This window comes from Helianthus annuus, chromosome 6, assembly GCF_002127325.2.
Source record: "Helianthus annuus cultivar XRQ/B chromosome 6, HanXRQr2.0-SUNRISE, whole genome shotgun sequence".
Lineage (NCBI taxonomy): Eukaryota > Viridiplantae > Streptophyta > Magnoliopsida > Asterales > Asteraceae > Helianthus > Helianthus annuus.
In genome coordinates, this window is record NC_035438.2 from 39,591,125 (window position 1) to 39,613,099 (window position 21,975).

General features: G+C 36.8%; 2 protein-coding genes across 2 annotated transcripts; both read left to right on the forward strand.

Moving 5' to 3' along the window:
* The first annotated feature begins 6,440 nt into the window (after positions 1 to 6,440).
* Positions 6,441 to 6,836, forward strand: LOC110944639 (auxin-induced protein 15A). Its single transcript, XM_022186293.1, has one exon. The coding sequence runs from the start codon at positions 6,441 to 6,443 to the stop codon at positions 6,834 to 6,836; it is 396 nt and encodes a 131-aa protein (XP_022041985.1).
* Positions 6,837 to 11,320: 4,484 nt separating this feature from the next.
* LOC110865271 (kinesin-like protein KIN-5C) lies at positions 11,321 to 20,469 on the forward strand. Its single transcript, XM_022114508.2, has 22 exons — positions 11,321 to 11,584; positions 11,701 to 11,830; positions 13,095 to 13,253; positions 13,347 to 13,696; positions 13,781 to 13,919; positions 14,038 to 14,135; positions 14,913 to 15,069; positions 15,195 to 15,264; positions 15,366 to 15,442; positions 15,612 to 15,665; positions 15,745 to 15,825; positions 15,922 to 16,033; positions 16,117 to 16,203; positions 17,386 to 17,561; positions 17,655 to 17,816; positions 17,906 to 18,013; positions 18,798 to 18,956; positions 19,043 to 19,332; positions 19,432 to 19,533; positions 19,618 to 19,727; positions 19,813 to 19,964; positions 20,046 to 20,469. Exons 1-22 carry the CDS (start codon positions 11,532 to 11,534, stop codon positions 20,241 to 20,243), a joined length of 3,024 nt encoding a protein of 1,007 aa, XP_021970200.1. The 5' UTR covers positions 11,321 to 11,531; the 3' UTR covers positions 20,244 to 20,469.
* Positions 20,470 to 21,975: the final 1,506 nt, after the last annotated feature.

Sequence of the window (21,975 nt, forward strand, 5' to 3'; positions counted from 1 at the left end):
TGCTCACAAAGGAGGATTACGATCAGATAGACGCTGAAGAGATGGAATTATTGGATATCAAATGGTGTCTAGCCAGTGTTCTTAGATGAGATGAAAAATTCAAGCTTATTACTGGGAGAAATGACTTTCTTGATGCACATGTTTCTACTTTAGGTTTTGATAAATCTAAAGTTACTTGTTTTCGGTGCAGGGAGAAAGGCCATTTCAAGAGAGAATGCAAGAACAGGGAAGCTAGTGGAACTCAGAATCCGTTCGGAAAAGACGACTACTACCGGAAAGCCATTTATCAGCAAGTGGGTCAGCAACAACTACAAGAACCGCAGGTGGCTCATGGTAGAAAAATCGAGGATTCTAAGAGAGCATGTTTGGTAGATTTTAACTGGAACGACTACATATCACCAGAAAGCAAAGTCTGTTTAGTCAATCAGGATGATGAAAGATTACCTGAAGGCTTCAGCTGGGATATGTTTGTTGATGAAAAAGGAGAGTTCAAAGCATTCATTGCTAAGATTGTTAGAGAACCAGATATGTTTGCCACATGGATGAAGTCTATTGGTGAGACTGTGAAGAATGTGGAGGAAGAGTCTGTTGTTTCTGATGAAAGCTCATTGAGTGCAGATGAAAGTTCACAAAGTGATGCTAGTTCAGAAAAAGAAGTTGTCTTTGATCAAACACCATCTGTTTCTGGTTCCTCGGATGATAATTCTGAAAAATCAATCGAGTTTGATCAGTCACCAGTTGATGATAGTAGTGACGATGAGGAAGAAAAACATATTAACATTGCAAAATCTCATCTGTCTCCTGAAAGTTTTCATTTCTATTTTGCAGATCGCTTGGAAAAACTGAAGGAGAAACGAGCTGCTAAAGAACAACAACAAATGAAATCTGAAGATGTTGTTCAGAATGAGAATGCTGAAAGTATTGCTGAGAAGATAGTTGAGACTGAGCAAGTGAAAAAAGAAGAAAAGGTGACTGAAGCTGAGAAAGTGATCGAAGTAGAGAAATTTGTCGAAGTTGAAAAGATTGTTGAAGTCGTCAAGCCATGTTCAAAATGTTTTGAACCATGCAAAGAATGTGCAGCCAAAGAAGAAAAGTTGGTTGGGTATGAAAAGAACAAAGAGCAATTACTGTTCAATCTCAATTATGTGAAAGAATCTTATGATGTCTTGAACAGAACAGTGACTGGTCTTCAAAAGACAAACTCAGAAAGAGAGAACGCTTTGACAATGATGAATGCTGTGATGATGTCGAAGCAGAAAGCTATCAACTTCTACATCGAAGAAAGTGCTAAGTGGAAGCAAGAGTTGGAAACAGAGAAAATTGAGAATGAGAGAATTAGACGTTTATTACAAAGCTATTATAGTTCTGTTTATCTCATTGATCGAATTTATCCGACTGTTGCAGGTTTTGAAGCTTTCCAAGATGACAAGCCAAAGAAGAAAGATAGTGGTAAGAAACCAACTGTTAGCTATAACAAGTGTCCGCCTCCGATATGGGAAGGGTATTCTCTTAGGAAACCAAATGAGGAGCAACTTGAAAAAGCAGTCAATATAAAGTTAAAAACTGATACAACTGATGAATTACCAGAAAACATTGATGTCACTTACACATCGTCTGACACTGATCATGAGTCTGAGTTAATCAAAAAGGTGGTCGATAAGGTGTTGGATACTGATGAGGAGTCTGAGTCAAAGTCTGAGTCTGGAGGGTCAAATTCGTCAGTCAACAGTCCAAAATCGTCGGTTAAACGGGTTTATAGCAAAGAGTTTCTGTTAGAAAAATCAAACTTGAATGATGAAACATTTGAAGTAGCATATACTTTGAATGATTATGACAAGCTATATTCTGACAAAGAGTTTCCAATAAGAAGTGTTCGATTTGACATGATCAAAAAGATTTTCAAATGACAGAAATTAATATTTCTGAAATAAAAGATTTAAATCTTACTGGAAAATCTAAAAAATACACTTCAAGAGTTCAACAACGTTTAAACAAGAAAAAGGGTTACAATTCTGGTCCTGGTTTTCAAAAGAAACCAAACCAAAATCGTAGCTACAAAAAGAAAGGTTTAGGTTTTACTCCACCAGAAAACTATAAAAATGAGAAAAATTCTAAAACAAAAACGGAATTTGTTTCAGTGGAATGCCAAGGATGAACAGAAGAAACATTTCTGGAGACAATCAAACCAGGAGTTTCTTGCTGAGAAGAAAAGGAATGGAACTAGAGTTTTTCATCCAAAAGAAACTCGAACCTGTTTCAAATGCAATGAAGTTGGTCATATTGCATGGAATTGTCCGAAAAATGCTAAGGCAAAACAGGGAGTTTCTGAAAAGCTAAAAGAAAAGGTTGTTGAAAAAGATGAAAAACCAATTGAATAAGTAAAAATTTTTGAAAATTCCATTCATGAAGTCGGTGAATGTTCTAAGAAAAATCTTCATAAAAAGAAAGGTAAATACAACCAAGTGTGGGTTGTTAAAAGGGTTGATGAGAAAGTCGGCGATGAATCTGGTTCCACAAAGCCAGAAGAGCCACAGGTTGAGACAAAAGATTCAGTGAATGATGATGAATTTCCATCACTGAAATTTGAAGAAATTAAAAAGAAAGTTGGTAAGGTTGAAATCTCGGATCAGTTTTACCCCGAGAAAAATGAGTTTGATGTTGAGAAAACATTCAATGGGAATGTTAAGAAAATTTTTGGGAAAATGCTTGATGGTAAAGCAAAAGGGGTTAAAGATTTTTATGCAACTAAAAAGGCAACTTACAACCCTACTGAGCAAGAATTGAAAACCCTCAAGTCTGAAAAGACTTGGGTGGAAATTCTTTTCCCTTGAAGTCTTAGGACTACGCCGGAGATCCCAAGTTTGTAATCGTGGATCAGGAATTGGCATCATTCTTGTAAAGTGTTTTTGTGAAAGATTTGAAAAATTGTTTAAATTTTACAGGTTGAAGGACTACGCCGGAGCTTCCAGGCTAATAAGTGAGAAGCTGGAATCGGCATCTTTGATTGGTAAAATGACGTGTGTAGATGTTTGTTTCCTACACATGGTACAGGTGTTTGTGTTTTTACAATTGGTACAGAAGGTGCATTTTTGCATATGGTAAATCAGGGACATTAATTTGTACTTGATCTACTACAAGTGTTTGATGAACAATATGATGAACCATACCCTTAACTTACAAGTGAACCTACAAGTGGTTATAACAAACTTATTTTCCGGAAAAATCATTTTGATTAAAACAAACTTAAGTGTTTTGAAATCTAAACGAGAAAATAGTTTGTTAAAAGGGGAAATTCTAATTGTTTATGCCAAGTGGATGGAGATTTGATGCGATTCGATATCGGTTGTCACTTTACTTGTACAGTTTGTTTTGAATTTTCTTTAATTGGGTCAAGAACTTAGATAGTTTTCAAATTTCTTTAATATGTTTGCATTTTAGGGGAGTAGAAAATTTCAGAAAATCCAAAAACATTAGAAAATTTGAAAAAAGCCAAAAACATTATAAAATCAAAAACGAGTTTTGTTGTGAAAAGAGGAAATGATAGTACATCAGTGGACTGTCACAACATGCTAAAGATATGGAAAGTTAAAATGTGATAAATAATCTCACTGCGGATATGCCAGTAGGTTTTTGCACATTTAGTAGATTGTGACGAGATATAAACCTAAAAATTCAAACTTGCTTTTTCTGTGGGTAACAATTTCTTGGATATATAGGTAACCCCTGAAATCTTGTTTGAAAGGTCCCTTATTCTGAGATACTAGGTCTTTATGCTCAGTGATATCTGGGGTATTATCCCGGACTTCTGCTGTATGGAAATACTGACCTAGTCCCCGGATAATACTTTTTGCAAATGCTTTGAAATATAAGCTCGCCCTCAGCAAATTGATGAAACAATAAAATTGATAGTCATTGCTGTTGTAACAAAAGATCATCTAAAGGGGACACACCAAAAGTTGAAGCCGGTCATCTCTTTGCGTATACGGAAGTATCGACCTGAGCTCTCACGACCCTCGCAATTAACCCCTGAACAGATATCATCTGTGGTATACTCACCTGTAAGACTGAATATTGGGATCTGGATACGGGAGTATATTCAAGTAGTGGGACACACGGATAAGTTTAAGTCATTAAAACATTAATCTTGTATCTCGAAACAATTGAATTTTGTGTGAAAATTTAAGTGGATCAATATACTGACAATCTAGGTGAATTGTTTAGAACTTAAAATGAAATCAAGCTTAACGATGTTAGTGACTTGTCTCAAAAACTGATATGATCCTCTTACACAAACTCGAAAAAAAAATATTGTCTTTATCTTCTTTACTTTTCAAAATCCAAAAATTAGCATAAAACTTTTGAAAAATTCAAAAAGATTTTCGACAACTGATATTGGAAAGCTGATTTTCAAAGTCTCAAGTGCTAAACATGATGACATTGTTGTGAGGGGGAGTGTGTCTTGAACATCAAATGTGTTTATAAATCAACAAGTGGTTCAGCAAAGAGGATAGTTTCTTTTGAGGGAGAATCAATGTTAATGCATATATTCTAAATTGTTAAATGTGTAAAACTTACTTTGAGGTAGAGTTTATGCAGGTTAAGTATGAGTTGGGTTATCGATCCTGAGCAGAACCAGAACCAAGCATAGCCAAGTTTCGATCTTGGAATCAAAGCTGCATGAAAGAAAGCCAGATTTGATCGATTATGAGAAGCTTATGAGAGCCAGGTTATGATACCTGAGGACTCTGTGGATAGAGCATGTGCCAGGTTTCGATTCTATGGACAAAGTTAAAGCCAGGCAACTATCATGAACCTGTAAAAGCCAGACAACGATCCTGAAGCAGATGATGCTGAAGAACTAAAGGAATGCCAGCATTTTGTTAAGGGGAGTCTGTTGATGAAGATAGAGAGTATGAAGCCCAGAGACTGATCAAGACTGAAGTTTGAGAAGACTCGACATGTAAGACTCGTCAACATCTGAGGGGGAGTCTGTTGGTGCATACATCTGTCGACTTCGTCTTGTATCGAGTCTTAGACTAAGATAGAATAGATCAGGGCACATTGTACGAGAAATTAGCATGTTTAGGTGATTAAGATGCTGATTTCGCTCCAAAGGCTAATTCCGCCTGAAATGTCATGAAGACACTTTCGAACGGAATCACAACGTTTAATTTCGCTCCAAATGTCATGTAGGTGATTCCGCCGCTCCTACTGCTTCTGTGTCATTACGAGCGGAATCAGGCCCCTATATATAGGTGGCCTGGAGCGAAATCAGATATCAGGTTCCTTGTATTCCATGACGAAGTGCTGCCGGTGTGAGGTTTGATTGTAAACAACGTCAGATCAATACAATTAGTGTTTAAAGTGAATATTTAGCTGTTTCTACCTTTGTTTCTTGTTTTCCGCACCTGAAACAGAGTAAAACTCCTCTGAACGACTCATTTGGGTCAGTCGCACGATCCTACAAATGGCAACGACGAAACCTTTTTGGACCCACATACAAAAAATAAAACATTTGAACTAAACTCAGTGGCGGACCCAAGATTTTATTTCAATGGGGTCCATTTTCGGGTCGGTCCTCGTTCGGGTCGAGTTAAAGTGAGGTTTGAACTAGATTTTTAAAAAAAATAAGAAAAATGGGCTTATCAAGGATTGAACCCATGACCTCTTGGTGGAAAACAAGGAGATTTACCACTACACCAACTTTCTTTTTATTTCTATGGTGTCCACCTAATTGTATTTATGGGGTCCAAATACAATTTAATATACCGAATCTACTATTTTTTTTAAAAAGATTGGGGTCCGGGGACCCCGGTGGCACCAATGTGGGTCCGCCCCTGACTAAACTGACAAAATGAACCAAACCACATAGACTAAAATGACATTTAACTCTTAATATAAATAATAATAATCTTTTAGATTTGAATTTAAAACTATTGTTTTCTTTTAAGGTAGGTTGACTCAGCCAAGACACTTAAAGTACAAACAGTTGTACGAAATTTCCACAATTCGTGTTGAAGATTGCTTTCATAATTCTATAACAGTCTCGCACGTTATGGAGACCTTGTATAATAACGAGATCTTTTTTAGTTTTTAAATCATATTATATGAACCACATAAACTAAAATAATTATACACGTCCACATTCATCATGCCACCCACTTTCAACTCCACATCTTAAATATATTGAGAATTATATATTCATATGTTGACATAGTATTGATTAAATTATTTTTGACCCCAAAATAAGTCAGAACAAGACTCTAAATTCATTACACCAACACAATATCATAGGCCCACGTTCATTATTTCAAAGATAAAGTCAAAAGGTTGACTTTCTTTAAAACATTCCCTCCCACCATATATATGATACACATGCCCACCCAACTTTTACATCCATTGCCATTACACAAATCATCTTTCTTTTTGCCAAGAAGAAAATGCTAGGGAAGAGGATTGGTTCGATCAAGAACCTAGCCAAGAAGGCTAAGGCGCGAGGTGCCAATGAGTCGTCACATGACGAATGGTTACTCGGGGATGGTGAAGAAGAAATAAGTTCGCCGTCTTCATGTTCTTCACCATCCTGCAAAACCCCTACTGGTTTTGTCACTCTTTATGTAGGGGAAGAAAGGCGTAGGTTCGTTGTCCCCGTGGGCTACTTGTCTCACCCTCTTTTCAAGATGTTGCTAGAGAAGTCATCCGAGGTGTTCGGGTTTGGCCAGAAGAGTGGATTGGTGGTTCCATGTAGTGTCAATGCTTTTCAAGAGGTGGTGAGTGTTGTGGAATCTTGTAATGGAAAATGTGATTTGAGTAGTTTGGTTGAAGAGTTTATTTAGAGCATTTATGCTCCTAGAATAGTAAATAGTAAATACATGATATAACACTATGTATTGGTCACACTTGGTTTTGATACAAAAAAATATATACTTCTTTGTTGATCTTTTAGTTGCTTACTTGCTTGATTTGGTTATAATGAATATATCACGGGACGCCCTAAGAAAATACCGGTCACTATCTGTGGTTTCTTTTCTATGACAAGAGTTCATTTTTCCAATTATGGAGCCAAGTTCCATGAGTTATGTGAGATGGTATAGTACAACTTGATAAACATGGATTTATGAGATGAAATGGGTAATTATAATACTTAGTTTAGTACTTTAGTATAATTTGTTTGGTGATTTAAGTTTCAACTATTTTACTGTAATCACTATTTACAACCAACAAAGGGTTTTAGTTAAATAAAATCAAAGTTAGGAGGTATAAAATGTACATTCTTATGGAATTATATGAACCTTTAACCCATCGAGTCGCATAGGTTGATGAACCTTGGTTTATACTTAATTATTGATGAACTTTGTAAAATCTAATCATTATCGGTCAACTTAGGTGTTAAGTTTGGTCGGTCATCTTTCGGAATAGTTCTACAAAGACAACTTTTGAAATAGTAAGTATCTTTTTTGGGTAAAGGGTTACCCCGGTGATTCTATTAAATTCCAACACAAATAAGTACAAGTAGTGAGGATGAGTTCCACACTAGTTCATATATAGGACATGCCCCATATATGTAAAACAAAGCAAAAACAAATTAACTATGACATCCCAAAAACCTAGCCTACTATTCATCAAAGAAGAGATCTAGTAGACAAGACAATGCAAAACAAAAACAAAAACTCAACCGCCATCATCAAAAATAAAGCTGCCACAAACCGGCAACCCCTTCAAACGAACCAAAGACAGCCTATCCATTTGAGAATTTTGTGGAAGAGGTGCTTGCCCCTGCTTTCGAAGAAAAAGGATGGAGCCCCGATGTCATAAATTTACTCGTTTCATTGTAGACTTCAACAACCTCCTCTTCATCCGAATCCTGCCTATCAGTCACCTGTTTCTCTTTTTTCTCTATTCGCCCCACAGTTTTACCTTCCTGATCACCATCATCATCCCTAAGGGCATCAAACGGATTTGAAGTAGAAACCCGGTTCGAACTCTTCAAGGCCGGTTTTGGTTTAGGATTGGTAACTGGTCTATAAACAAATTTAGGTTTCTGATTTTTCATGTGTAGACCTTGGACGTTAGCTTTCTTCTTTCTCGCACCCACATCCTGGAAATCATCCACATTCTTTCCAGAATCCACATTTGGAACAACCTGAGGGTTCTTTGGACACGAACTATCATCATGACCAAAAACACAGCAAGAAGAACACCGTAACGGCTCCCAATCATATTCAATCTTAACTTCCACCTTAGAATAACCATTACCATCTAAAGATGGAATTGCAACAGTGACCCTTCTTTTTAAGTCAACCCCCGCCTGCACTTCAACAAGAGCTCTGGCGTAACTACTTCTTCCCCAAGATTCAGCACACATCGTAGCAGTATACGTATCCAACATCTTAGGGACCCCTATCTTTGATGCAATCAAACTAAGACCATCCTCAGTATATGCCGTTAACGGCACATCGTGCATTTTAACCCACACCGGAATAGCTTTGATATCCTCTTTTTCCAGTTTGATAGAGGCCGACCACATCTTCAAAATAATCGGAACATTTCTTATCATCCATGGCCCATCCTCTAACATTTTATCCATCCCTTCCTTAGTTTTAAACTTAAAGAAAAAGAAGCCGTTCGCATTCATCATCAATCTAACCAGACCATATTTAACCCAATTGTTCTTAGCAAAGAAATCCACCACCGGAAACGCTAGTCGTTTACCCAAGAAATACCCATAGAGGGTGTTTGCATACCTGTCCGTGACTTGCTGAACCGAAGCCAGCGGAATAACAACATCAGCTCCTTCGACAACCTCAGAAGACTCCATCTCCCTAAAGTTGACCGTCACCTTCTCCTTCGAGTTCTTAACTGCATTTGCAAATGAAACCGGTTCCGTCGTTGCTGAAGGTTTCGGATTACCATGACCTGCCAAAGCAGCAGCATTGGATTCCAATCTGTGCTCATATCTCTTGGTAGCTTGTTTAATCCCTTCCCAATCCGAAACCTTAGTTGCTGACCGCAGGTTTTCAGCTTCGATTGGAACTGAATTCTGTAACAATTCATCAATTATGTTGACATGACGAGGTTCAGTTTGAGCCGATAAATCACCAATAATTTTAAACCTTGCTGCAATTTCTTCAAACGTTGCCCTCGGTGTCGCATGAAGATCCTGTGTCTTTCCACCAGAACCACTAACATCATCCATCCCTAATACGACAAACCCTAGCCGCCTTCAGTCAGAAAGAACGAGCAGAATGTAGCCGAATTGTAATTAACCAGCCGCACCAGACCTGAAAGTAGCCGCAACAAACCCTACTTGCCGACCAAGCAGCCTGAATAAACCCTAGAGACAATGAAAGTATACGGCCACAGAATCCTAATCGGAAAAGTTAGCAGCCGCAAAACCCAAAACTGATTATACGTTGATGCCTTGTTGCCGTCAGAAACCCTAATACAGATTGACGGCCTCCAATCAGAAGATAAATCCGATTATCAGCCTTCAAACTATTATTGCCTCTTGATAACAAACAGAGAAGGAATCTGAATCTTAGACACTAACGAGGATCAAAAGAGCTCAGGATCGAAAGAAATCGTCTAGGTCTTCTTAGTCGCCATTTTCGCCCAGAGAGTTGCCCCTTTTCTCTTTGCAAACCATTGGTGATCTCGAAATAGTAAGTATCGAACACATTTGAGGTTAATCATCCAAAATTGAATTTGCAAAGGTTAATCATTTGCAGTAACAAACAAAATTGATCCTCAAATGATTATATTGTTGTATGAAATCTAATAAAAACTTCAATGAAATAGTTGTCCAATGGTTTTTCCATTCAAACAAGAAAAAATGTGTCAGTTTTGTTAAACTACCTAACTATGGTTAATTATCTTTTCAAGAGAAAAAAATGAAACAAAAAACATATACCGCATTTGGTCTCAAGATGAAACAATATACTAACAACCAAATTCACAAATTCTCTATGTTATTGCTCCAATAATCATGCCGAAACTTACCCAAGTGATAAAAAGGCAACTTATCTTGAAAACCCAAAGTCCTCAAGAGACATAGTTTGGTGGTCACGTATTTTCTCTCAATCCAAGACGTGGAGGCCGGAGGGTTCAAATTCTGTAAGGTACATTTGTATGATTATTTTAAGTAAGTCAGTTTATCGTTCAAAAAAATTCTGATATATTTTTCACTTTCCTTTATATATTTATGTTTTAAAAATCTATATATCATATATTAAATTATTATAAATAACATACATATCATCATCACCATAATAATATTTGATATATTTTAAAAAATATGTATATATTATAATATTAATCTAAAAAATAAATTTGCATTTCATAACATATAACAACATATGAATATCAATAATGCCATCAGAATATATATTTCGAATAAAAGTTTATTTTTCAAATAATAAAGCTGCAAAAAATGAAACATTACCAACAAATATGAATACTTAAAGTTTTTTGGTATATATTTCGGATAAACGAGTACATAGTTTCGAGTAATCAGGTCGAGTATTATCTAATCGCATACTCGCGAAATATTTTTTTATATCCATAACTGGCCCAATGCCCGTCGATTATCGGGTATACTCGTCTCAACTGCTTCGTGTTTCGAGTATACCTAGGGGTGCAAATGAGCCGAGCGGCTCGCGAGCTACTCGAGACCGGCTCGAGAAAAAGCTCGAAACGAGCCGAGCCTTATCGAGCCCGAGCCGAGCTTGAGCCTGAAATAAAGCTCGTTTGTTTATCGAGCCCGAGCTCGAGCCTTGCATGTGAAGCTCGTTAGGCACGTCGAGCCTTATCGAGCCTTAGTGTAAACGAGCCGAGTCGAGCCGAGCTTATTCAAACTTGTTTACAAGCCGACCTCGAACCTAAAAATAAGCTTATTTAGTAAACGAGCCCGAGCCCGAGCTTCACTTATCGAGCTCGCGAGCCTAAAAAGTCTATTATTTGTATTATTTTTATTTAATATATTAATTAATAGATAATAAACGAGCCGAATCCGAGTCGAGCTCGAGCTTGAAAAAATACAAACGAGCCGAGCTCGAGCCTTGAAAACAAAGCTCGAATCGAGCCGAGCTCGAGCCCGAGCTCTCATAAGTTAATCGAGCTCGAGCCTGGTCAAGCTCGGGCTCAGCTCGACTCGTTTGCACCCCTAAGTATACCCGTCGGACTAAGTATTTTTGCCATCACTATTGATAAATTTGGAAACTAGTATTTGGGCCGGTGAAAGCAAGCCTACATCACATAGCCCACTTTTGATCATCAATCTCCATCTTAAATCAACGGTCAGATCAACATCGAAGAGCTACCCTTCAAAATTTCAAAAATTCATCCTTCATCATCCCGCTCCTTTCACTCCCATCTTCATAGATCAAACTATCACACACTTCTGAACAACCAGCGAAACATTATTCTAGAGAGAGAAACAGATCCAATATATATATATTCTAGAGAGAGAAACCAGCGAAACCGGCATCCGATCGAACCAACAAAGCTGCAAAAACACATTTCATAACCTAAACATGTCCGGTCGCCATGATAAAGGCGTCAATGTGCAAGTGCTTCTACGTTGCAGGTACGGAGAGTGTTTATTAATTACTATAATATCATCTATTTGTTCCTCATGAAACAGATCTGCTAGGGTTTGTTGTGTTCTGTAATTTGTGTTGCATTGTTTTGTTTGTTTGGTAGACCGTTTAGTAACGACGAGTTGAAGAACAACGCACCTCAGGTGGTGACATGTGATGAGTATCAGAGAGAAGTTGCCGTTTCTCAGAACATTGCTGGAAAGCAAATTGATAGGGTTTTCACTTTTGACAAGGTACTTAATTTTTTATAATAGGAATTTAGGAATTTGATATTGTGTTTCGATTAGGGTTTTATTGAATTCGGCGTCTTGTTTATCGTTTTTGTGTCAACTTATGTTTTTATTGTGTTATTTTATTCATAAAGTTTGTAATTAGGAAAAAAAGCCTTTAGGATGGTGCCCCGAAGTTGTACCCTTCAGATTGTTTAGCAAAAGTATTTAAGAAATGAAGATCTGAATTGGAGACATTGTTTTTTAAGTAATTGATAATTAACTCCTTTGTTCTACTACTTTTGGTTTGAATTTTAATATAAAAGGACTGATTGAGTTAGACTTCAGACATTCATGTTAGGATAATGTTTTGTCGGTTTTTGGATGAGGGGAATATGAGATATCCTAGGGAAATAACTTGGTTTTAAAAAGCGCGCTTGAGGCGCGAGGCGCCCTAAGGCGCAACTTCTGGGGCTTTTTCGCTCAGCGCCTTGTGTAATTACAAGAAGCGCCAAAAAGGCGCAGATTTTTGGGTTTTTTGGGGTTTTTGGCCTGAGGCGCGCGCCTCATGTATCTGAGGCGTTTTTCTGCAGAAAAAAGTTGTACTTTGGGTTTTTTGACTTGTACATGTAAGTAAAATGGTATATAAGCTTTATTTATAACTATATTTTGGTTAAAGGAAGCTAAAAACCTATGAGATATATAAAAAATTATATAAACACCTTGCGCCTCGTGTACGAAAAGCCCACCGCTATTGCGCTTTGCGCCTCAATTTTAGACCTAGTCGCTTTTGTGCGCCAATCGCTTTTTTAAACCAAGGGAAATAATAAACGTACGTAACTTCAAAAGGCATTACCAGTCTATTACTTACTGGCTTATGGTTTATTGTTTTATTTTGTTCATGAACTCAATAATTAGGGAAAAAAACCTTGAAGAGGGTGCCCTAAATCTGCGTCGTTCAGATTGTTAGCAAAATCATTTAAGAAATGGAGATATCTGAATTAGAGACATTGTTTTTTTAGATAGTCTATTTGAAAATTAACGCCGTCTTTCCACTACTTTTGTTTTGCTCTTATGAAAAAATGACAAATTGAATTGGTTTTTGGACATACTTGTTAGGACATTGTTGTCGGTTTTTTGATGATGGGAATATTAGATATTCTAGGGAAACGATAAACTTAAGTAACTCCATAATGTGATACCAGTTTATTACTCGCTTGTTTATGGTTGGTAATGCATAGTTTTCATTCAAGTGATAAATGATTGTGACTTTTCCAACTTTTTGCAGGTTTTCGGTCCTACAGCTCAACAAAAAGATCTATATGAACAAGCTGTTATTCCCATTGTTAACGAAGTTTTAGAAGGATTCAACTGCACCATATTTGCTTATGGACAGACAGGCACCGGAAAAACATTCACTATGGAAGGAGAATGCAAGAGGTCCAAGGTATAGTATATTTTAGAATCACATTAGTCTTAATATATGTATTAGTGATATGTTTTTTTTATTGTTAATTACGCATCACTAATTGATTTTCAGAGTGGGCCAAAAGGAGAGTTGCCATCAGGTGCAGGCGTAATACCAAGATCTGTGAAACAGATATTTGACACGTTGGAGGGTCAGAACGCTGAGTACAGTGTTAAAGTAACATTTTTAGAGCTTTATAACGAGGAAATCACCGATTTGCTTGCTCCTGAAGAAATATCGAAATTTGGTATGGAAGATAAACAGAAAAAACTCTTGCCTTTAATGGAAGATGGTAAAGGTGGAGTTCTTGTGAGAGGTTTAGAAGAAGAGATCGTAACAAGTGCCAGTGAAATATTTACCTTACTTGAGAGGGGGTCTGCTAAACGTCGAACTGCAGAGACTTTATTAAATAAACAATCAAGGTTATCGTTGTTGCGCATGCTATTAAAGAGTCACACTCACTTTTTTCAATAATACTTACTTGTAAGGCTTATTTTATTTTTCAGTCGGTCACACTCACTTTTTTCAATCACAATACACATTAAAGAGTCAACCCCAGAAGGTGAGGAGCTTATCAAATGCGGTAAGCTAAATCTGGTTGATTTAGCTGGTTCGGAAAACATTTCTCGTTCAGGTGCAAGGGAGGTAATAATTCAACAAATACTGAATACATGTCATATATTGTTTTTGTTTTCAAGTTACTGAAAAGAGTATATTCTTGTAATGTTTATGGTAAAAGTTTGTGATGTTTTGTGACTTTTAGGGTCGTGCAAGAGAAGCTGGAGAAATCAATAAAAGCTTACTTACGCTGGGCCGAGTAATAAATGCTCTAGTGGAACATCTAGGACACATACCTTATAGGTTTGAATTATTTCTTGAATATGTTTAGCGCATAGTCGCAGGATTCGCTGCACCCCCCACGTTTCGCGAATCGGATCGCATGTACCAGAATCGGGTACAAAAGCGGCTCGAACGCCATGGGTTCATGATCCAGATCGGAAAATTAGGGTGTACTTGATTTTCAACAAGTTCGATCCAAATCACTAAAAATCGTGTACCCGATTAATTAATTCGGTGTTTGGGAACGATCCGATACACGTACCGGACACAAAAAGGCAATTTCAAACCTAAAATTGGACTTTGACGCAATTTAATTGCTGGCTCTTCGGTTCCTACGCTATGTGAACAGGCTTTTCACGCTGTTTTACTATGGCGCCAATTTCCCACTCCTGTCTATATAAATTTATGAACTTATGATTATGAAATGCTTTGATATGACTATGAAATGTGTTGTTTTAAAATAGCATTTTTTGAAAATATCTATTGTGTTCTGTATATGACATATGAGTACGCCGTACCACATGCCGCATTGGCGTTCCGAATGAACCTACCCCTCTTCGCAATGAATCTTAGAAATGCACGAACCGTGTACCCGTTTTTGTTCCGTGTACCGGAGCGTACGGCAGTCCATGTGACTATGGTTTAGCGCTCCTTTCATTTGTGCTGTTAATGTTTGTGAACTCTAGTAAAACTGATAATATTTTTGGATTATCGTCATTTATTGTTCTCTCAGTAATATATGGTCTTAACTCTTATCTAGATCGTAGATTTCTGATCTTTAAAAAAAAATAATTTCAGGGATAGTAAACTGACTCGTCTACTTCGCGACTCATTGGGTGGAAGGACCAAAACATGTATCATTGCCACTGTATCCCCTGCAGTTCATTGTCTTGAAGAGACTTTAAGCACGTTAGATTATGCCCACAGGGCAAAGAACATAAAGAACAAGCCAGAGGTATTGTGCCATTGTAATCAGTATGCTTATATTCAAACTTATTCTCTTGTGTTATTGGATGTTACTGACCAAGCCGACTATTTCTTTTCTCATTTAATGTTTATAATTCTCTTGTTTATCTATAGGTAAATCAGAAGATGATGAAAACAACTTTAATCAAGGATCTTTATGGTGAAATTGAAAGACTCAAAGCTGGTAAAAAAATTGTATCTTTTTAATAATGTCTTGGAGAACTAAAACGGGAATTGATACGGAATAGCTAATGTGTAATTTTATTTCTATACGTTTCTTGCCAGAGGTTTATGCTTCACGTGAAAAAAACGGCGTTTATTTACCAAAAGAGCGATATGACCAAGAGGAAATGGAACGAAAGGTATCGAAGCTTTGTGCTCTCTCATTATCATCTTGATATACAAGTTACAAACTTACAATGTTTACTATGCACTATATATTGCATTTGAGCATTTACATAATAACCTTTGCTGCAATTTTTTGAGTTTAACATCACATGCACCTAATTTTACGGTACATGCTTTGTTTAGTCAATGGCAGATCAAATTGAGAAAATGGGAATCAAGATAGAAAACCAACAAAAGGTTTGTTAATTTTTCGTTGGTAGTTAGTGCAGTTCACTTGTTTCTGCAATTTTTTCTTACTTTTTTTGTCACATGCCAGCAATTTGAGGAATTGCAAACTCAATTTAACGCCAAAGTAGAAGAGTGCTCTGATTTGAGCTGCAAACTTGAATTTACACAGGTAAATTATGACTCGTGATTGACTGTTTTTTTTTTTTCTAACAATATCTCTGATAAATAACACCTGATCCTCTTTTGTATTTTTTCTCTTACGTAGACCACATTGAACCAAACCAATAAGGTGTTGGCTAATACCGAGGAAACGCTGAAGAAGTGTGAGTATGCTCTCAAGGAGCGAGATTTCATCATACAAGAACAGAAAAAAGCAGGTATATCTGAATAATTTTGGTCTCAAACTGTCAATCTTTTTTCATTTTTTAATCTTTTACGTATGGCTGAACATTGTATACAGAAAATGCATTGGCTCATCAAGCATGTGTTCTTCGGGCTGACTTAGAAAAATCTCTTCAGGACAATGCATCATTGTTTTCGAAAATTGGTATGCATTCTCTCTTGTGAAATTAGTATTTTAACCCGTGCGCTGTGGTGAGAGTTTGATTATTAGTACAGTACTGGCACTCGGTATGCCAACCGTAAGAGATAACATAGAACCATGGGGAAAAGAACATTCAAACGTAACCACCGTACGTACGAAAGCCACTTGGTTTAAAAATGACGTTACAAAAACTAATGTCAAAATGTAGGACAAAAAAATAAGTCTATATTAGTAAAGTTAGAAGAGAAAAAAATGAATATGAAAACTTTATTAAAGTAGAGGGACTAAACATGTATATTAGTATATATTAGTTAGTAAAGTTAAAAATGGAAATAAAGGAATTTGAACACTTTATTAAACTAGAGGGGCTAAACATGTTATTAGCAAAGTGGAGGGACTAATTAAGTTATAAAGAAAAACAACGGAAATTTCAAAATTTTATTAAATTGAGGGGTGAAGTTGAGGGATTAAAGTGATAAAATAGGCTGAGATGTGGCATCATGTGATTAGCTAGGATGAATAGTGAGAGTGGGTTTTAATATATATATATATATGTGTGTGTGTGTGTGTGTAGGGGAATGTTAGCGTACAATAGCCCCTTAACGTGCGACGGTATGCGACTTCATTTTTAAAGTACAGACGTTATAATACATAATTACGCACATTATTTGCATAATTACGCATGGGTTGGGTTAAACCCTAATTACGCACGTTATTTTCATAGTTACGCACGTGGTTTAATTACGCATGTTATTTGCATAATTACGCATGGGTTGGGTTAAACCTTTCACTATATATATATAGTTATACATAGGGAGATGATCATGAGAAAACTAGATATAAATGATGAAACTAAAGAACTACCAAAAAAGGCCTAAAAACACACCATTTTTTTACATTTTTTTGTATTTAAAACTGCTATTTAGGGTTTAGTTTTAGATTTTGGGAGGTGGGTGGGTTAGGGGGTTTAGGTTTTCCGTATTTTTATACATTAAAAATAGCGATTTTTAATAGAAACCATTTTTTGGGTGTGTTTTATAGGCTTTTTTTGGTAGTTTTTTAGTTTTCTTATGATCCGTCCCCAACATACATAATACATTCATAATTTCATACATGCATGCACACATACATGTTTGGATAGTGGATACTGAACTATATTACTATAATCTTTTTAATTTCATGCAGCAAGGGAGGATACTCTGAATGCTTGTAATAGATCAGTCGTAAATAAGTTTGAAGCTGAGCTGGCACAAGATGTCGGCTCTCTTTGCAACATGGTGGCTGCATCTGTTACCCAGCAAAACGATCAACTTCAATGCGTCGAGAAGTTTTGTGACACTCTTATCAACATTAACGATAAGGTGCAACTTGATCCATGACACCAAATATATAATGTGTGCGTACTACGTACACACTAATAATATGTAACTGTTTTAAATGGTTTTTCAATACAGGCCATCTCTGACTTAAAGAAAAAAGTAACTGCTTCAAGGAATTTGTATATTTCTCATGTTGAAGACATGGAAAATGTTGTACGTTTGCACAAAGCGAGTGCTAATGGAAGTTTGGAAGATATTTCAACCAAGGCCTCTTATAATGCTCGTTGTGTTGAAGAAGTACATATAATAACTTAGCATTCATAAAACTTGTTTCGACTATTAATTGTTATATAATTTAAACTTTGTTTTTTTTCTTTTTATATTAGCTATTGACTGAAGAAGCTGCAAAAGGACAATCTATATTCGATGAGCTACAAGGCGTTATATCAACTCAACAAGGAGAGATTGTGTCTTTTGCCAGAGAGCTTAGAAAGGTTTGCACTTTTCTGTTTGCATGAGAATTAATGGTATTTTTGATCTTTAATATTGAACTAATGGGTTACACTCGCGCTTCGCGGCGGGGCGGTCTGAAATTTAAAAAAAGTTTCAAATGGAAGCTTAGATGCAATCTTAAAAACAACGTTAATGGTGAGAAAATATGGTCGGTATCAGTTTGGTTTATTACGGTATCGATATGGTACCGACACTCGACAGAGCAACCGATAGAGAAAACCCAAATAATAAAGTCGCCCAAAGGATATGGACACGTGTTTAAATCGACTGAAAAACATAAAAACCATATTAGTAACTTGTTGCGATAGGGTTGTAGATTCGGCGGGAGATATGTAAGGGCTGGGTTTCAACTTTCAACAACTTGTACTTTAGTATGTAAAACAAGTACATTGAAATGACGATAAAAATAAGCAAGCTGCTAAGTTAAGTAAACGCATCTAAAGTTAAAAGAAAAAATATTGGTTAAAAATGATTTTTTTTTTAAACTTCAAGGGCCGTATGGTAATTCGATTAAAGTTCAGGTATAGAAACGTAAATTAGTTAAAGAAAAGAATTTTTAAAGTTTAGGGGTCGTATGATAACGCTATTAAAGTTCAGTGGTAGAAACGTACTTATTTAAAGTGCAGGGGGTGCAAGTGTAAAAAAACTAAAAGACATAGTTGTACATGCATGAATAGTTCCATTTTGTTAGTAGGATAAAAGTTGTTTTTGAATATATATTGAATTTGTATTTAAAGGAATTTTGTTTACTTTAACTTTTTACAGAGATTTGACGATAGCATCCATCATACAACAAATATATCCGAGTTCATTAACGGTATATTTGATAAGCTAACGGAAGAATCAAAAGAGCTAGGAAATCACGCTAATCACGTTGACGAGATACAGACAAAGAATATCGATGACTTTCAGAAGGCGTACGAGGTAGTACATTCAAAACATTTTAAATAACATATATGAAATAAAATCGTATTTCTAAGTTCTAACATCTCTTATATAAATTCTTTCAGGAGCAAACAAGATCTGACGCACAGAAGCTTATCGCTGATGTCACAAATTTAGTCTCGAGTCATATGTGTAGGCAAATAGAGATGGTGGATGCACGTTTAGCCGGTATAAGAGAAACTGCTGCTGGTAACAAGACCGTTTTAGATGGGCATGTTTCTTCAATCGAGGGAATTACAATGGATGCTAAACGAAAATGGCAAGAATTTTCTTTACAAGCGGAAAATGATGCAAAAGACAGTGCTGACTTTTCGGCTGCTAAACATTGCCGATTTGAGTTATTGTTACAAAAATGGTAATTAAGAATTTCCGAGCAATCATCTTTGTTTTGATGTTAATGAAAATAGTCAAATACCTTATCTTGTTATTGGTTTATTTTAACTTTTACATCCAGCGTTGAAACTACCGATATGGCGATGAATCATTGCAAAAAGACACATGAATCGGTGACTAACGTGGGTAAAGAACATGTCTTAGCAATTGACGAACTTGTCAGGTTAGTTATTTGCCCTTCTATAAGTACTTAAAACTTTTGAACGCATAGACTTGTAAATGTTTATCTTTTATTTGAACTCTGCAGAATTGCTTCGGAGAACAATGAGCTTCATGATGCCGAGGTCGGTTCTGCACGGAGAACCGCGGAAGAGGATGCTTTAAAGAACAGCGAGGACATCATCAAATACATGGAGGGTATGTTTTCGGATATCTACGCATGAATGGGTCGATTCCGTTCATTTGTCACTAATAATGTTTTACACATGGATATTCTTTGTAGGTATATCACAAAAGGAGCAAGAGGCTGTTCACGGAATTTTGGAAACCACAAAAGCACAAACCGTGTTTCTTGAATTTTTACAAAACGACCACTCTACACAGTCTGATGAGATACAACAGAAGGCACATGATACTTTCCAGCAGAAGTATATGGTAAGATCAAAGACGACACACGATCAATTCTCGACGAGTCATACTCGTATAAGTACATATTGACATATTTTTTCTGTGCAGGATTATGAACCATCTGGTAATACTCCCGTAAGATGTGACACTGCTGTTCCAAGTAAGGTTACCATAGAGTCGCTTCGGGCAATGCCGATGGAAACCCTATTGGAGGAATTCAGGGAAAACCATTCATTCGAGTTATTTGAAGTTAAGGACGGCAAGATTACTCCTGCTTCTCGATCACCTCTCGCAGAAATAAACTAAACAGCATAGTGTTATGAATTGTTTTGGTGTCTTTGTACTTGTTACTATGTATATTGTGAAAATTGAAGAGATAGTATGATAGATGGATCATATCAGATAATCCCTGCTTGGGATTTACTGTTCTGTTTTCACCAATGTAGTAGAGGGGTTTTATTTTTGAATTACGTTTCATTGTATGATTTTTCTTCACTTGAAGAGAAGATTTCTATCATTTGGATATTGACTTTATGTGTGTACTAGCTATAACTTCGTAGAAAATATATTAAAGATAAAAACATAGCTACAAAAACACTGAAATATATGAAACAAGCAGACATGTGTAGATAGATATATGCAATGCAAACATGCTAAATGACATATGCTGATACGCTCTTAACATATGTGAACATGCAATCAACAAATTGGTTTGAAATGAATTCTTTTTTAAACCCAAGCATGCAACATGTGAACCTTTAACACTTTGATACGACTTACGAGTCTTGCTTTTAAGTAGAAAATCTCAATCATGGACCTATCTTAAATTTTTTGTAACTTTATTAGGTTAGGAGATTTTTAATGAACTTAAATTATGGTGTCGGTTGTAGACATTGTTCTTTTTAACCTATAAAATTTAAAAGATCATATGTTATTTAACTCAAAAATAAGTATTTTTCTCTTGGTAAGGTTTTGGCATAGGGGTGCAGTGGAGGGTAGATAGGTGGATGAGTTAGCCAGAGTGGTGTCTCACCCCTTTTCGTATTTGGGTATCACTATGAGAGCTAATATGAACCGGGTCAATAATTGGGATCCTATAGTGAAGATCTTCGAGAACTGTCTTGCCTCTTGGAAGGCCCGGTCCCTTTCTATAAGGGGTGGGTCACCCTCATTAAAGCAGACTTGGAGAGCCTTCCTATGTAGTTTTTCTCGATATTTAAAGCCTCGGTCAAGGTGTTGGTTAAGTTGGAATCTATGATGAACTTTCTTTGGGGAGGCTCAGGTGATCATACGAAAATGCATTGGCTTACGTGGGATAGGGTGACGCTCGCTAAACATTTAGGCGGATTGGGTTTACACAAACTCTTTTAGCCAAGTGGGTTTGGAGGTTTAGGGTGGAAGAGGATAGTTTATGGAGAAGGGTTGTGGTTGCTTGCCACGGTAGGAGGCGAAGATGGTCAAGATAAATTTAACGAGCTTAAATTAATGAATATTAACAATCTAACGTAGATGAATGGACACAAACGAATCTAAGTTGGTAAACGGGCTACAAGCTGCGCCGCTACCCCTTTTTGAATAGCAAAACTAAGCTTTTTAAAAACTACGTCCATAGATCTCAGGGTCATAACATTACTATGCATGACCCTTTGAACCTCGACTAAGTAGGTCCACATCCTCTGGCGCCAGAAAACCAAAAGTATCAAAAGCAAATGGGATAAACACGTGCTGGTTGTCAAGGCACGCTTTCTCATGCTTGATCACTTTACCCGAAGCAGCCTTTAAAGCAGCCTGACCCACTGTGAAAGCACTACTCCCTAAGCCCACAAGCGGGGAAACCCCTGTTAGATCCACACATGCGTGTTTTCCTCCTACCCATCCAAAGACCAGAATGTCAGCTGGTCGAAGGGTAGATCTCCCTTCCAACGGGTCTCTTAAGAAATTAACGGGTGCCTCTTTTTTAGCAGAAATGCCAGCGCACCTGAATATGTCAAAAAGGACATCCCTAACCAAATCATATCGGTATTTGAACCCCGGGAGC

What these genes read in the sequence shown, in the direction of transcription:
- LOC110865271 (XM_022114508.2), top strand. Translation starts at nt 11,532, where the DNA reads ATGTCCGGTCGCCATGATAAAGGCGTCAATGTGCAAGTGCTTCTACGT. An exon ending in CTAGGACACATACCTTATAG is followed by an intron (nt 14,136 to 14,912) that starts GTTTGAATTATT and finishes AAATAATTTCAG; the next exon opens with GGATAGTAAACTGACTCGTC. An exon ending in ACAAGAACAGAAAAAAGCAG is followed by an intron (nt 16,034 to 16,116) that starts GTATATCTGAAT and finishes CATTGTATACAG; the next exon opens with AAAATGCATTGGCTCATCAA.
- LOC110944639 (XM_022186293.1), top strand. Translation starts at nt 6,441, where the DNA reads ATGCTAGGGAAGAGGATTGGTTCGATCAAGAACCTAGCCAAGAAGGCT.